Source organism: Malurus melanocephalus, unplaced genomic scaffold, assembly GCF_030028575.1.
Source record: "Malurus melanocephalus ecotype Western Australia unplaced genomic scaffold, MMel_1.1 scaffold_182, whole genome shotgun sequence".
NCBI lineage: Eukaryota > Metazoa > Chordata > Aves > Passeriformes > Maluridae > Malurus > Malurus melanocephalus.
Window position 1 is genome coordinate 12,616 of NW_026623414.1, and position 14,486 is coordinate 27,101.

A 14,486-nucleotide genomic window follows, 5' to 3' on the forward strand; every position below is an offset into this window, starting at 1 on the left:
ATGCCCTTTGTATCTACAATCTTGTTTACCCTCCGAGTACAAGCTTAATTTCCCACATGCCTAAAGTGTTTTGAAAGCCACTTCATACAACAGAAAAGACAGTGCTAATCTCTGGCAGCAGAAGCAGAAATAGAGGGTTTCAGGAGCGCCTCCAAATCAGCACTGAGATCGACTTTGTACTTACACACTCAGAGTGGAGGCGTAGAAGAAGCATCCCTTCAGGAAAATCTAGTTCCAGTGCTGCAGGATCATGATTTTGCCATCCCTGGGTGTAAATTATTCAGCTGCTTTAATAAGGCAGTTTTCTGTGTTTTCACAGAGGCTCTGSAAGAGGTGAGGTCCCTTCACCTGTCCCCACGGTGCAGAGGAAGTGACAAAGCTCTCACACAGCAAAAAAAGGAAAATCCTGGCTCTGTCCCCATGAGCTGCTCCCTGAGGGCACCTCCCACCCTCCCTTGGYTTGGGAGAGAGCAGCAGCTCCTGCCTTCAACATTTAATGCTACAGGAAAGGTTTGAACGCCCCCCAGAAAAGGAAGGATCCCAGAATCACAAAGAACCAGAATCAGCAGGGAAAGGTTTCAACAAGAAATGCAGCTCCCAAAGCCTGGGCCCAGGCTATCTCTTACACCTGTTTACATCTAACCAAAACAGTGTTGATGAGGATTAGAACTAGAGGGATAACCCTATATAGCATATAAGGATATAAAGGATATATAACCCTATAAGCATGTAAAGATTGCCCAGTCAACTGGCTTTGGAGGGAAGAGCAGCAGCTGCTGAGTGTTTGGTTTGTTTTTGGTACTGAGTGATAGAACTGCACCTTCTCACATCAAGAAGTTGTTGAAAAAGGCTAAAAACTGCTCTCAGCTGCCTTGTCAGCCTGTGGAGCTACTAAACCAGGTAACAGAAAGCACCTGAACACCTGAGCAAGAGAAGAACAGGGTAATTCTTGGCTTCTGGGATGCACATAACTGCAATAAAATCTGYTTTTTTATTGTGGCCATGAATACATGGAAAAGGAATTGTTCCACAGGAGAACCAAGTTTTATTTTACAAAAAGTTAACTAATAGGCACAAAACTGCTTTAACAGTCAGCCCTGCCCWGGTCAATCCTACACCTGCTACATGATGTGGTGATTTGGAGCCTGGAGAGAAATTTTTATACAATCTCTGCCAAAAAAAATTATCTACTTCCTTAAGTCATCCCCTCCTCAAGACCCTCTCCAGCCTTCAAACAACTCCCAGCCTCACTGAGCTGATAGCTGGAATCACACTCGTAGCTGCCATAATAAGGAGTAAAATTAGGCCAAGCCTGAGACACAAACAAAACTTCCAAACCCACGTGCATTCCATCATGCCTCTCTAAAYAGAATTAACATTTGGGCTAAGTAATGACAATTCTAACTTCTGTTTTAGACCCCAAGAGAAGTTTACAGGAAGTTTGTCATCTTTAGAGCACTGAAACAGATGCTGCTTCSCTTGAATGTCTTGCCATATCTGTATATGGAGTGGCCTTTTCTTCCTTTTGGGAATGCTCATCTCAGCCCCAAGTTACAGCTACTACACCTCTGTTTTCAACTGTTTGTTGCTCAACTTTGCAATTACTTTATGTAATCTAAAACCACTTCAGATTGCAGCTTGTGGAAAGATTCCTTGGAAAATGAAAGTATATGGTATTGTGATTCTAATCAGCAGATCCCAAGGCCATAAACTTCAAAGAATCTTTGCAATGTGAATTTCCCCCACTTCTGAAAGTCAGTTTTCAAGATAAACGTGGGATCTTTCAAAGACAGAGAGATGGATATCTGCAGGTACCAAGGTACAACCTGAATATTTCAAAGCAGTAGCCCTTTTTTTTTTTCTAATTTAGTGATAAAATCCAAACAGATGGTCCAAAAGAGCAATGAATCATTTCACCAGCCCTGTGACTTTGCTGTTGAGCAACTCTAGATGGGCACACACACAAACTGCAGTGACTCACAGCACAGCCACAGCGAGCAGTGAATGCTCAAAACCATTTTTAATYGATATTATCCTAATACAATTTGGAGAATTTGAAGTTATTTTTTAGAAAATTATGCCTATTTGGAATACAGGAGCCTTAGATGGGGGTGTTCTGCTGTCCCAGCAAGGAAATGAAATGGGAAAAGCAGRATTTATAAATTATCTGAATCACAACAACTTCAGGCAAGTGCAGCTGCCAGGACTTGGTGGAGGTGAAGGAACTGTGAGCTGATGGATGAAACTTCAGGCAGAGCAGAAATGATGTGGCAGCAACAGCCTCAGCTGAGATCTCCTGAGCTCTGCAGGTGACTCCAATGGATATCAGGGACAGGAAAGACACCCTCCCCCTGCAAACTGAGTCACATAAAACAYCAGAGGAATCTCCCTGCAAAGCTCCTTCCCAGTGAAACTCCACCAACACTTCTGTCAGCACTCCTGAGAGAGTGCAGGACAGGGAGATGCTGCGGGGGAAGGAGATGATGGGAATTCCACTGCTATTCCAAGGCAGGAATATCTATTTTTCTGTGTATTATTACAACATTGGGACCACCTGAAGTTTAAGATACAACCCAGTCACGTTTTAACAACTTAAGACAAAGACACTCCAGTTTATGTGTCTGGAGGGATCTATTCAGAACAATTTTCTCTGGTTTTCCACTTTTCTCATGTATTGTGCTACCACTGCTGAAGCAGTAAAACAATTCTGCAACGCCYCTCATTTAGCTTCACTGGCTCAATTAAGAAGAAAAAGTGAAACCACGCAATCAGGACTTAAAGGTGTCTTATCCTACCATAAAACTATAAAAAGAACTTTTTAACTAAAATTTCCTTTTTCTTTTCCTTGTATTATAATGTTTTCCATTGTCTACAATAAAGCAGCACCTTAAAAAAAAAAAAAAGAAAAAAGGTAAATTTGATGCAGCTTAAAGGAAAYTTGATGCAGGTTTTTAAGCTATACCCATCAGAACCGTGACTGTAATTCTGTTTTCAGGGGAATCTGCCTCCTCCCAAAAGCAGTGACATCCTCCCTCCCCACTTTTCAAAACAGGCCAATATTTCCCCAACCTGCTGACTTGCTTCAGCTTGCTTCTCAGCCCTTCTGAAGTGTGATCCAAGTTCCCCTGATTATGAAGCCAATCCAACAACCTYCCTCCACCACCAAGAACGAGCCCATCTTTGCAGTAACCTCATCACTGTAGCAGATTTGAGAAATTCAACTGCAGTCAGTGAATTTAAACAGACTCCAAAGGGSTTTACCCCACAAATGTGAAATACCTTCTGCTACCTGAGCCAAGAGACATATACACTACCTTTATCTGTTTTTATAAAATGTAAAACAACAATAAAATATTACTCCTCAGCTATTTTTGAAAGCTGTAATTTTTCCCATTTGTGCTGCACTCAATGACATTCTCATTCCCAGCAAAGTATGTGTGCTCTGCATGGAATGTCCTCTGGCTTTCTGCTCAGCTCCTGATTCACYTCCAATTCTTCCTTCCTGTCCAGCTCCTGTCCAGGCTCCACAGCCTCCTCTGGGATTATCCAAAAATCTTTCCAAAAGCAGGAAAAACTTCTAAAATGCTACTGCCCGCCAGGAAGCTGCTTCAGTCACAAATCTGTCTAAGAGTTAATCTGAATGGGGATTGTTTTTAACCAGGAATGTCACCAGACATCTGCAGCCATCAGATGGGATCAGGACACAGACACTCTCGAGTTTTTACTGTTTTTACTCTTCTACCTGCAGTWCATCAGTGCTGGAGCTGCTGGAAGCACCAAGACAACACAATCCACTATYTGACAAGTCCTCACAGTCAGAAGACCTTTCTCTGCCTTTGTGCAAAGCCAGGTAATCCATGCTACCTCAAATAAAACTGTAAAAGGGAAACAATCCATGCTAATCACACTCAGATGTAGTTATTTAAGCATTTTTATCACTATTTTTAAAAAAAGACTTTTCCCTCCTAGCATKAAGAAATAGCAGCTTACACAGGTAAGCAACTACACAAAGATTGATTCAAATTTAATTTAGCCATACCTATTACAAATGTGAATTACATATATATGGAGCAAGGGCAAAATTTAGTCWGAGATCGAGCAGCTGTGTCTGACAATGTGAAATCAACTGCAATAATCAGATGGCACACAMCAAGTACATATATATGTATAGAACAGACAAAACAACAGCAGATTCATTTCCAACCTTGGGGAAAAAAAATCACAAACTAAATTTAAGAAATAATCACAAACTAAATAAAAAGGTATTTTAATGCCTTTTTTGATTTTAAAYRCTTTTGTTCTAGGCAAACACAAATKAYCTCARAGTCAAAAAGTAAGCTCAGCTGTGCTGTGCAATGATTCCACTAACCTTGCAATCAAGCTTTGAATTCAATTCCCTTGTCTGGGGCTCCCTGCTGCAGGGGAAAATGTACCCTGTAGGGTCTGTGCTTTACCTTCCAGAGCCAGTGATTAAAAGCCTCATAACCAATCTTCTACAATTAAYAACATCAGAAACTGAACGAGCAAGCATTTTGCAAAGATTCCTCTGATAACTTGTTAATGATTAACCCCATGCTCACAGGTTCACAGTCCTTCACACTTGCTCTCCCRTGCATTCAATCAACATCTGCTTTGAACAAGTTCCACATAATCTTAAAATGTTTTCTGCATGGACCTATAAAGCAACCCAGCACTCTTGYTCACTGCCTCCACTGACAGAATGAAGAAAGCAATTAATTACTGCACAGTTTTATTCAACTCCTTTTCTTTATGCTTGTTTTCACCTGGAAAACTGCTGCTCAAATTAAGACTAATTTTTTTGTTTAAACTGCACATCRTGGTCACCCAGCAAGCAAAGAGGAGCTATTTTCAAATCAGTGCCCTGTTACCAGAAATCTCTCATCTCCTGAAAGGTATAATTAGATATTTTATTCTACAGAATAGAATAAGGTATTATATTCCAAATAGAAAAAAAACTAAACCAAAGTAATACATCATAATATCATCAGCTCTGGGACCAAGGGTAATTTTTCTGCCATGCATAAAAATTGTAAATCCTTATTGTAAATCTGCCCTTTCCATGTGAACTGAAAGGATGATTTTCAAAGGTGAAACAACTTTGATCCTAGGGATTGCATTTCAGTGGCACCCATTCCAGGTGGAATATATTTCAATATGTACTTTAGAACTCCAAATAATCCCTCTTGTCAAATGCTCCCAAGGAAGCTCCCAAAGGAGCTCAGCAAACAGCAAATATGGGATGGGGGAAGGAGGCGATGACAGGAACCCCCAGCTCTCAGGAAGGCTGTTACTCAAGCAATAATGTGCATTATCTCAGAGCAGGGCTGTGCTTGAACAGATACTTCTGGCACTGTGGCAGTGCTCAGAAGCCACCCCAGCACAGGAGGGTGACACTCAGTTCTTGTCCAGCTGCAGCACAAGGTGGCAGAGCCTCCACCCACAGGAGCAGCAGCGAGAGCCACTTGGGTTTCAAGCTGCACATTTCACAGAGGGATATGAGCTCCTGGAAAAGCCCAGACACATTTTACAACTGGCTGGCATATGTTGACCTGTAATTCAAACTGAGCTGGGATTCTCTGAGAGGTTTCAGTTCTTTTGTTTGGATTTGACATCCTGCTCTTTGCTAGCATCACCAGGATGCCAAAGCAGATTTAGTTGTAAATCCTGGCAGATTCAGGTTTAGTTTATTTAGAAAACAAGACTGGATGCTCCATCACTTGTATTTCCTTGGTAATACATGCATTGCTGTGAAGAAAGTATCAGTCATGCCAAGYCAAATGCATTATATACCCCGAATTGTTGTTTACTTACCAACAACAAAAAGAGAAAAAACCTTTAGTTCAAAAATTGGTTTGAACCTTTATCTCCAAACTGATATTCTATACTTAGAGGCCCCTCATGGAAATAAAAGCATATGGGTCACTTACTACATCAACAATAACACTGACCAGGCTTTGGGAGGGAAAGCAGCAGCTATATGCTGACCTCACTGCAATTAACAGTATTTAACCCATTTATCTCAACTTTAACACAATATTTCACTGGGTTCCTTTATGATTGCACTCCCATAAATCACAGATCCCCTAATTCCTGCTATCTGGCCTTGACTGTTCACAATGAATCATTGGACTTGGGAGAACCAGTGGACATGAGAAGAGAATTTGGTCTTTTCTATTTCAAACACTACTTAAATAAAAGTTTTACATTTTCTTTGGTTGCCTCCCACCCACAGAAACCCAGCAAAGCAATGGGGAGGCATAAAATCACCATTTCTCCTGACACACAGAGAGTTCACAGAAATGCTATTATCTGGAGCGTTTGGAATATAAAAAGGTCACCTGAAGAGACATAACATGTTTGGGAATTCAGCCCCAGAATGCCTCATATGCTCTTTAGAACAGTTTGATTCTAGATAGTAATTTAAAAATAAGAAAATCTGAGAGGCAAGTTACACCAGAGCTGTTTAACGTTTTTGTTTCATTGTATTTACAACAATTGCTGTTCTGCATCATCTCAAGATGATTAATTGGTCACTCTCCTCGGTGTCTGCTGAATTCTGGTGACACGCATGCACTGATGGTATGGCATGCACCCAAGGATAAAGAGCCCAAAAGGGAGAGACTAAAACCAGAATTTCAGAAGCGGAAGCACACCAAGGGAAAAAACTGCAAAACAAGGAGCATTCCTGTGAACACACAAGCTAAATCACCTCAGAGACATAGATATCAGAAGCAGAAGGGAGTGTGTCCCCTACCTGTCGGCGTCGCCCAGCCCCAGGGCGGTGTTGCGCTGCAGCGTCTCGCGCACCGCGGCCATGCCGTCGGGCAGCCGGGTCAGCCGCCGCGTGTACAGCCCCAGCCCGCCGTCYGTCAGGTACCTGCCACAGAACAGAGAGAGGCAGCTCAGTGAAACCAGTGAAAAACACATCCCTTAGCACAGCACAGCTCTCCGCGCCGCACGCCGCCGTCTCCCCGCTTTTGAGGGTGCTACGCGTAATGAAACGCAACGAAAACGTCGTTCTTCTTCATCTTCTCATCTTTCTCCATCACACTCTGCACTCTCTCATCACCAAGAATTGAATTCCAACACAAATGTGATAAAGGACACTTACAGAATGCTTAACTTTTATTAAGGATGCCCATAGAGAAGTAATTCAGTATTTGTGAAAGCTATCATTAATGATCCCTTCTTGCCCAAAAAATACATGGTTTACACTGCCCTGAATTGTTTTGCATGGGCTAAAATACAATCTCAAAATCTCAAACCTTTCACAAGTTAGCTGCAAAAATCACACTGAATTCTTCCCTAGATGTTGTCAATGAACAGTGAATATGAAGTATCCCACGACTCCTAAAAATMATGATGAATGAAAAGTTCTTTGCAACCTTGTTTTGGCTCCTACATTCCACTCTGGCTGCAACTGTGACCTTGAGACACCTGCATTTAAAAATTACTATTTACTATCACTACTACAAATTACTGTAACTATTCTTAGGCATTAAGAATTGCCACGTAGACACGTGACACTTCATAAATGGCTAAAAGAGCACATTTCTTACTTTCTGGTTCGGATAAATGAAAAATTAATCTTAAATTGAACAGAGGTGGGCAATGGTGTGGAGTAAGCCCTGGGTTACCACCATCAGCTCACACAGGTCTACAGGAGCCTGTCAAATCAGACACAGGAGCATTCCCCACTCAGCAGATCTGTGGGGATCCTCCAAACTCACAAAAACTGCAAACAGCACGAGGAGCAGTTGCACTGCACCACGTGGAATTCACCTTAGGTCTGGCATTCCAACTTCTGTTTGAATCAGTTTATAAATATTTTATCATGGAAGAATATTTCTTTTCCTTGAGCTACTAAAATAAAGGGGAAGAAGAGAAGAGTGGAGCTTACAACCATATTGTTATACAAACATGCAGAGTATTTTTGCAAAAACATCTAATGTACGTACATTAATTGGTTTACTGCAGCTACTTGTCTGCACATGAAACAAGTTCCTGTGTGAACACTCTTTGCATGTGGGCTGGAAAATGCAGCTTTTGGCTTTGCTGTCAGATTTCTGGCGTATTGGTCCTTTGATACAAAAGATCTATTGCAGCTGAAATGGATTGTTGTTCATACTTATTAGCCAGAATATKTGAAAATAAATATAGTACTCTTAAGAGTTAGCCACGCTGAAATCAAAGACTTTTCACCAGCATCAGGGTATTTCACCTTCTTCACAGAAGCTCAGCGAGCTAAAAGATTAAAGTAACACTGCAGTAGCAGTGAACAATCAAACTGAGAACTAAATCAGATTTTCACTGGTTTCAAGCACTGATAAATCTTACATGAGCCAACAGAAGCTGGGTGCCTTTGGCAGCTTTGACAACTCGATCACACTTTTCTAACACTTTTCCCCCAAGTCCACGGGAAAAAGCCCAGGCATAAATGCTGACTTTTACCCCCCATACCAATAGGACAAGTTTTTTACATGCCAGAACAACACAGGATAGGCTTTTGTGTTTTGAAACWGGTTTGTGTAATCAGAGTTTGAAAGCTTTGTATCTTAGTTTTATTTGACGCAACATCCTCTACCCAGCAATGTTTAACTCGGAAAAGATGCCAAAACCAATGATGCCTCAAGTTCTACATGAAACAGAGAGGTGAAGAAAAAGKAAAGGTACTAGCTGCAAAAGTCTGTGGAAAAAAACACATTTTAAATAAATACACTTTGAAAGAAATTTTAAGAAACCCTCTTTACTATCCASTGGTTAGTCCAGAGGAAGGTTCAAAGCCATTGGTGCACAAACCTTCAGTCAYTGCTTTCTTTGCCTTCCTCTCCACCCCTTCAAAGTTAAAATTGTCTTGGCTCTAGGAAACTGCCTTACCCTTATGAATACATTGCTATTGCTACAGATTTTTACTTTATTAGAAAGGAGAATATAATGAAGGCACATTTTTCTGAAGAAAATCTTCTAGTGTTTTATTCGGGAGTGAACAAGACCAGGAAATATTATCCTGCATGTAACTGTAACAGTACTCAAAGTTATTGGAATTTATTGTCCTATCACATCCACACAGCATGGAACACAAGAATACTGGCTTCTCCTCTATAATGACACACTGCAGTCCAAACAAATGTACTTAGGTTCAAGTGTAATTTATCTGACTTTTCATATTAAGCAACATGATAAATTTGCACTAAAAGCCTTGCTAGCTTTACGACTCCTAAGAACTCTGCAAGTATTTTTAGTGTAAAAAAACCTAGGACTTAGAAATACTTTTTTACCTGCCCCAAAATTAAAAAAGTTTAAACATGATCTGGTGAAAAGCACGGCATTCAGACTCTCTCTTTCATAGAGACAGGTAAATTCTACAAAAAAATTAATCTCACAATGCTTTATGAAGAGTACCAACAGCCAGAAGGGAATGACTGCCTTTAATAAAGTTGAATATAACAATATTCAATAATATAATAATATTCAATAATATAACAATATTCAATAATATTCAATGTTGAATATAATAATATTCAACAGTGAGACAGGGATGATATTTGTTAAAAGGAGTTTCTGATCTTCTCAGGAATTCATGTACAAGTACTCATGGCTATGGTTTCACTCTTTATCAGCAAAGGAAAAAAACRAACCAAACTCCTGTCAATATGAAAAGACTCAGGTTAAACAAGAGCAGTATTATGCACTTCTAACACGCAATTAGGATTTACAGCCCACTTTCTAGGTGACACTTTTTTCCTATTAGAAAGTGGCTCCCTGCCCTGCATTACAGGCATAAAGTAATTTGCTTTGGACAACCTGGACCTTTAAACTCCTCTTTTCTTCAGCCAGATACAACCTTTCTGTGCCTCTGAAATTGTGAGYGCTGTAACAAGCCCTTCCAAGTGTAACATTTTTAGGGTATTTCTGATGCTGAAGTGATTTAATCCCCTTTCCTGAAAGGCACACTGAGGAAACAGGAACARGTTATGCCAGGGATCAGCAAAACCCAGGTCTGAATCACTTGACTTCTGTCTGCACTCCCTACTTAGTGAGGGACACAGCCAGCCAAGAGCACACTCACTTTTATGGCCTGACAACTCTACCACTTCATTTATATTCATTTCACTCCTTCACGTGTGAATATGCATTTTCCAAGCTGGAAAACAGACAGCCAAGGGACAGGCATTCTGTCCTGAAGGATTAGGGAGAGAAGGAGCAGCAGGTAAGTCAGCAGCACACAACRAACTGGACAAGCCCACCCTGACCTGCTCAGGATCCCACAGCCCCATAATCCCAACCCCACAAACAGAGAGCAGCARCGTGCCCCAAGAGGGACCTGAATGTGGCAGCTCAGCTGCTCCTGCCTTCCTCTTGGTGCTTTGGATCAGAGGCTGGTGTGGAAATCACTGCCCAGCAACCCAGGAGCTTGAAACTTTAAGAAACAAGAGGTTCACTGGAATCACATTTTTTGGCTGAATCCATGTATCAAGGTCTGCTTTGACAGGCGGAAGTGTTGTCTCACTGATGCAGCAGTAACGCTGTTATTCCTAACGCTTCCCTTTCACTCTCTATTTTCACTGGGCTTCATCTGTCTCGTCATTACAGTCAGTTAAACAAGATCAAGAGGCTTAACGAGCTCTGAGTATTAAAGAACAACTCGAATGCTGCCACTTGCCAAAAACCCACGGCAGAGATTTCCCCAGCGCCGTTTCTGAACCATGCTGAATGTTACTATAACTCAGAATAAATCCCAAATCTGGCATTTAAAGAAATGCTGCCCCAACAGCTGGATGATGACAACTCTGAATTTCTCAGCTCAGTATGAATTTGATCTGCATTTTCCATCCTAACGCTGGCATTGGACCACATGTTTTTTTCCCATGTTTATAAACCCCAAAGCCTCTCCGACCACTACTCGTGCCTGACTTGAATCAGAACTTGATCTCTCTAACCAAAGACCCTGTCTATGAGCCCATGGCTGGTTTAACTTCCTTTATTGATCYCTGTGAATTCCAACAAAAACATCCAGGAGCACCATCAGGTCCCGAGCTTTCAGGTTGGGACTCCCAGTACAATGCCCAAATTCCCTAATATTAGCCCAAATATTACATTTCAGGTTCATAAAAGTGCAAACCTATGCTCAATTAATAAAATTTAATTTATATTTAAGGCAGTCTAYAATTTATAAATTAATAGACTTTTACTAATAATCACTAACAATTTACAATTAACAAACCAATGAATGAAGTATGAATTGTTTTGCAGAAACACAACCCAAACGTGGAGTAAACCCTGAAGAAATTACCTGCAGACTCAAAAATCCTAACCAGTGCTGGAAAGGAGGGGATACCTGTTCCACTAACAGGTAAAACAGGAAAAATGAGATTATGCAAAACTGAATAAGTATATATTAATTTCACAGTTTATTTCGAGAAGCCTCTCACGTGTAAATCACCAACAGCACGAATTGTGCTGCATAATCACATTGCTCAAACCAGCCCAGAGGCAAAACAAGTTCACCCCTTTAACTACTTAATGCTCAGCCCTTTTTCCATGGAATAAAACAAGAAATCTGCACAAATAYGTGGCTTTTGTGAAATCAATACTTTTCTACCTGGAGATGTATTAGGGCTGCCTGGCACATAAATCCTCCAGCAGCCATCAGATCAACAATTTTTGGGCACCGCTGCCCAAGGTTAAATTTTTCTCTATGTCTTCTCAGCTTCAAGCAGTCTGCAGGAGCTGCAGTGACAGTGCAGCCTGGAAGGGAGCTGAGTGGCTGCTGCACGTCCCCACATCCAGAACAACTCTCTGAGCTTTGGAAGAAACCCAYTCCCTGTGGAATGAGCAGCCTTAGGAGGTTCACAGGCAAAGAGAAGTTGCCAATATACAAAGGAATATTAGACTGAAAGGAAGCATCTCTCACATGGCTACTGCCATTCCTGCTCCAGAGCAGAGTCTCCAGTGGATGATCCTCTTTCCAACTCTCGCTCCATMTGGCAGCCAAGGGAGGGCATCTTAACCTCAAATTCACCTTCACCTCAAGGAGGATGCTTGCTCCAGCGCCGCTTTTAAAACTCAGTTTAAAATCCAGTCAGCCCAGACACACTGGGCTGCAGTCAGGATGGAAAACACCCAAGAGGTCAGTCCTTTCAGGTGAGCAAAGAGGCTCTGAAGGGGAACTATGGGTGGAAACTCATGACTGAAAAGAGGACAACACCCACCTACCAAGCACCAGCAGCAGCACCAGCTGCTGGCCTGAAGCCATCTGAACACCCACCAAATCACTCAGTTGTGACAATGACAATCACAGAACTAAGCTACAGAATAAGCCATCCATTTTCCAGCACCCTCTTCAATTCTGTTCAGGRAAGGAATGACCTGTGAGCAAACAGGATGGAGGAGGGAGCGCTGCTTCTCCAGAGGTTCTCAGCAGCAGAGGAGGCATAACTCCACTGATTCTTGCCTCAGGCTCCCTCTCTTCCTGCAGAAGATCCACACGGGCACACTGAATGACTGCATCCCCCTCTACTGGCTGGCCCCACACTGGGAYCCTGTTTTGTCCTTTAGAAACTGCCCCTTCACTCAAATTACAACAATCTGCTGGCATTAATGCAGCAGCTCAAACACTGCTGAGGTATTGATTTTTTAAATTTTTTATTATTTTTTAAATTAAAGAAGCCCAAAGTGGGATAACTGCTCTTAAAAGGTATTTTGGTAATGGTTAACAATAGGTTAGTGTGAAGAAGGAAGCAAAAATATAAAACATCACAAYCACTGCATTAATTGTATCGATTAACACTACATATGACCTAATATGGCTTTTTTTTACCATTATACTGAAAGAAAAAGCTGATTTCTAAGGCTGTAACTCATAGGCCTACACTCTATTCCTATGCTGGATCATACACTGCAAGGAAGGTTCTATGAGAGCATGTTCTCTGAGATATCATTTGTGATAAATGATAAAACACTGTCTTATTGATGAAGCTGACAGAAGAACTACTGAACTGAGTGCAATATTGGAGAATATTTAAAACAATATACAGCACTAATAATATGGAAAATGCTTCTGCAGTATCCAACTCTTGTCTCCTATAAAGAACTCTAAGCACAGTTATTGGAATAAGAATACTATCTTCATTTAAACTCTGCCATAAATGTTTCCATTTCATTCATACAGAACCAAAATGTCTATGACTTTAAACCCAAACTCAGTTTCAACCTTTTTTTGTACAAAGTCAGAAGTTCAGATTTCCTTATCCCTTTTCATGAAGGTCAAACTTTTGAGTTTGCCTGCCCAACCCCTTCATTATTTGTGTTAATTATCTGTATATTACTACATAGTAATCTACAGTGTAGAAATAGCCAGCCCTAGCAAGACAAAATGCAGTTGAAATAAACACTCTGCTCAAACACAGAAGAAAAATAAAATAGTCTTAGTCATGGTGAAGTGTTAGAGCCATACAAGGAATGCAGCTTCACCCATCCACCGTATCTTGAGGAAACCTTCAAACCATATCATTTAAAGAGCAGTGTCCAGTAAATGAGGAACACATTGTAACTACAGGAAAAATACAGTGGGAATAAGCAGGGGAAGAAACAGGTCAGAAAAGCCTGTATATGGATTTGGTCCATGMAGGGCACAGTGCTCCTGGGTGGGTTTGACAAACCTGAGTTCGATTTCCCACTCCAGAGTGACCTGCTCTCCCTTTTGTCATCCTTCATTCACATTCCAAATTCAACTGCCTCCAGTGCTTGTAAAAAGATCCCCAGGGAGCATAAAGGTTTGAATAAAAAAGAAGGAATKGTAACCCCATGAGGTTTGTGCACACAAACACATTAAGAGGTTGTGGAAATAGGGATGTGCAATGGGAATACATCACCACCAAATCATCAGATATGGGGAGGTTAATAGAATGGTAACATGTACCCCCCCCAACAACAATCACTGCACTCAGGGGAGGTGGCTGCCAGGAGGATTTTAGCACAGTGCCCCTGACCATTKCTGGGACACAGCTGGAACAGCCACGCTTCTGCAAAACATGATTTTGACAAAGGTGTGTTYGCAGACCCACAGCCATTTCCTGAGAAAACTTGTGACCAGCACTAATCAGTACATCCACGCTGTGAAKTCTGCACAGAAAGCTGCACATTTAAGGTAATCAAAACAGAGACTGAGGATTAATTAAATGAAAAGAAAATAATTACAAAAGGCTTTTTTTTTTYCTTTTTCTGACCAAYAGCCCTGTTGCTGCATTCCAGTGAGAGATTAAAAGGAAATTAACTCTACATCTCATTAGAAAACACAGGGGCTAGGGAAACAAAAAAAAAGGAGAATGAACACCCCCACCTGGGACAACCTTTGGGGTAGTGAGGTGAGACAGTTCTGGGCTCTGAGGTGCTGCTTTCCATGGGGCTGTGAGGCTGCAGCAAAGGTTCAGTTCCTGCAGCAGAGCAGAGCAGCTCCTTGGCTC

The 14,486-nt window shown here is 41.4% G+C and overlaps 1 protein-coding gene across 1 annotated transcript in view; it reads right to left on the bottom strand.

Annotated features, from left to right (window-relative positions):
* Nucleotides 1-6,775: 6,775 nt before the first annotated feature.
* LOC130577536 (neuron navigator 2-like) overlaps nucleotides 6,776-14,486 on the bottom strand; it is a gene marked incomplete at its 3' end in the record, with an annotated part of 111,914 nt that continues 104,203 nt past the window's right edge. Inside the window, exon 11 of the mRNA XM_057372979.1 lies at nucleotides 6,776-6,898. Within this exon, the coding sequence (XP_057228962.1) occupies nucleotides 6,776-6,898 (123 nt within the window). The remainder of the gene's footprint in view (nucleotides 6,899-14,486) is intronic.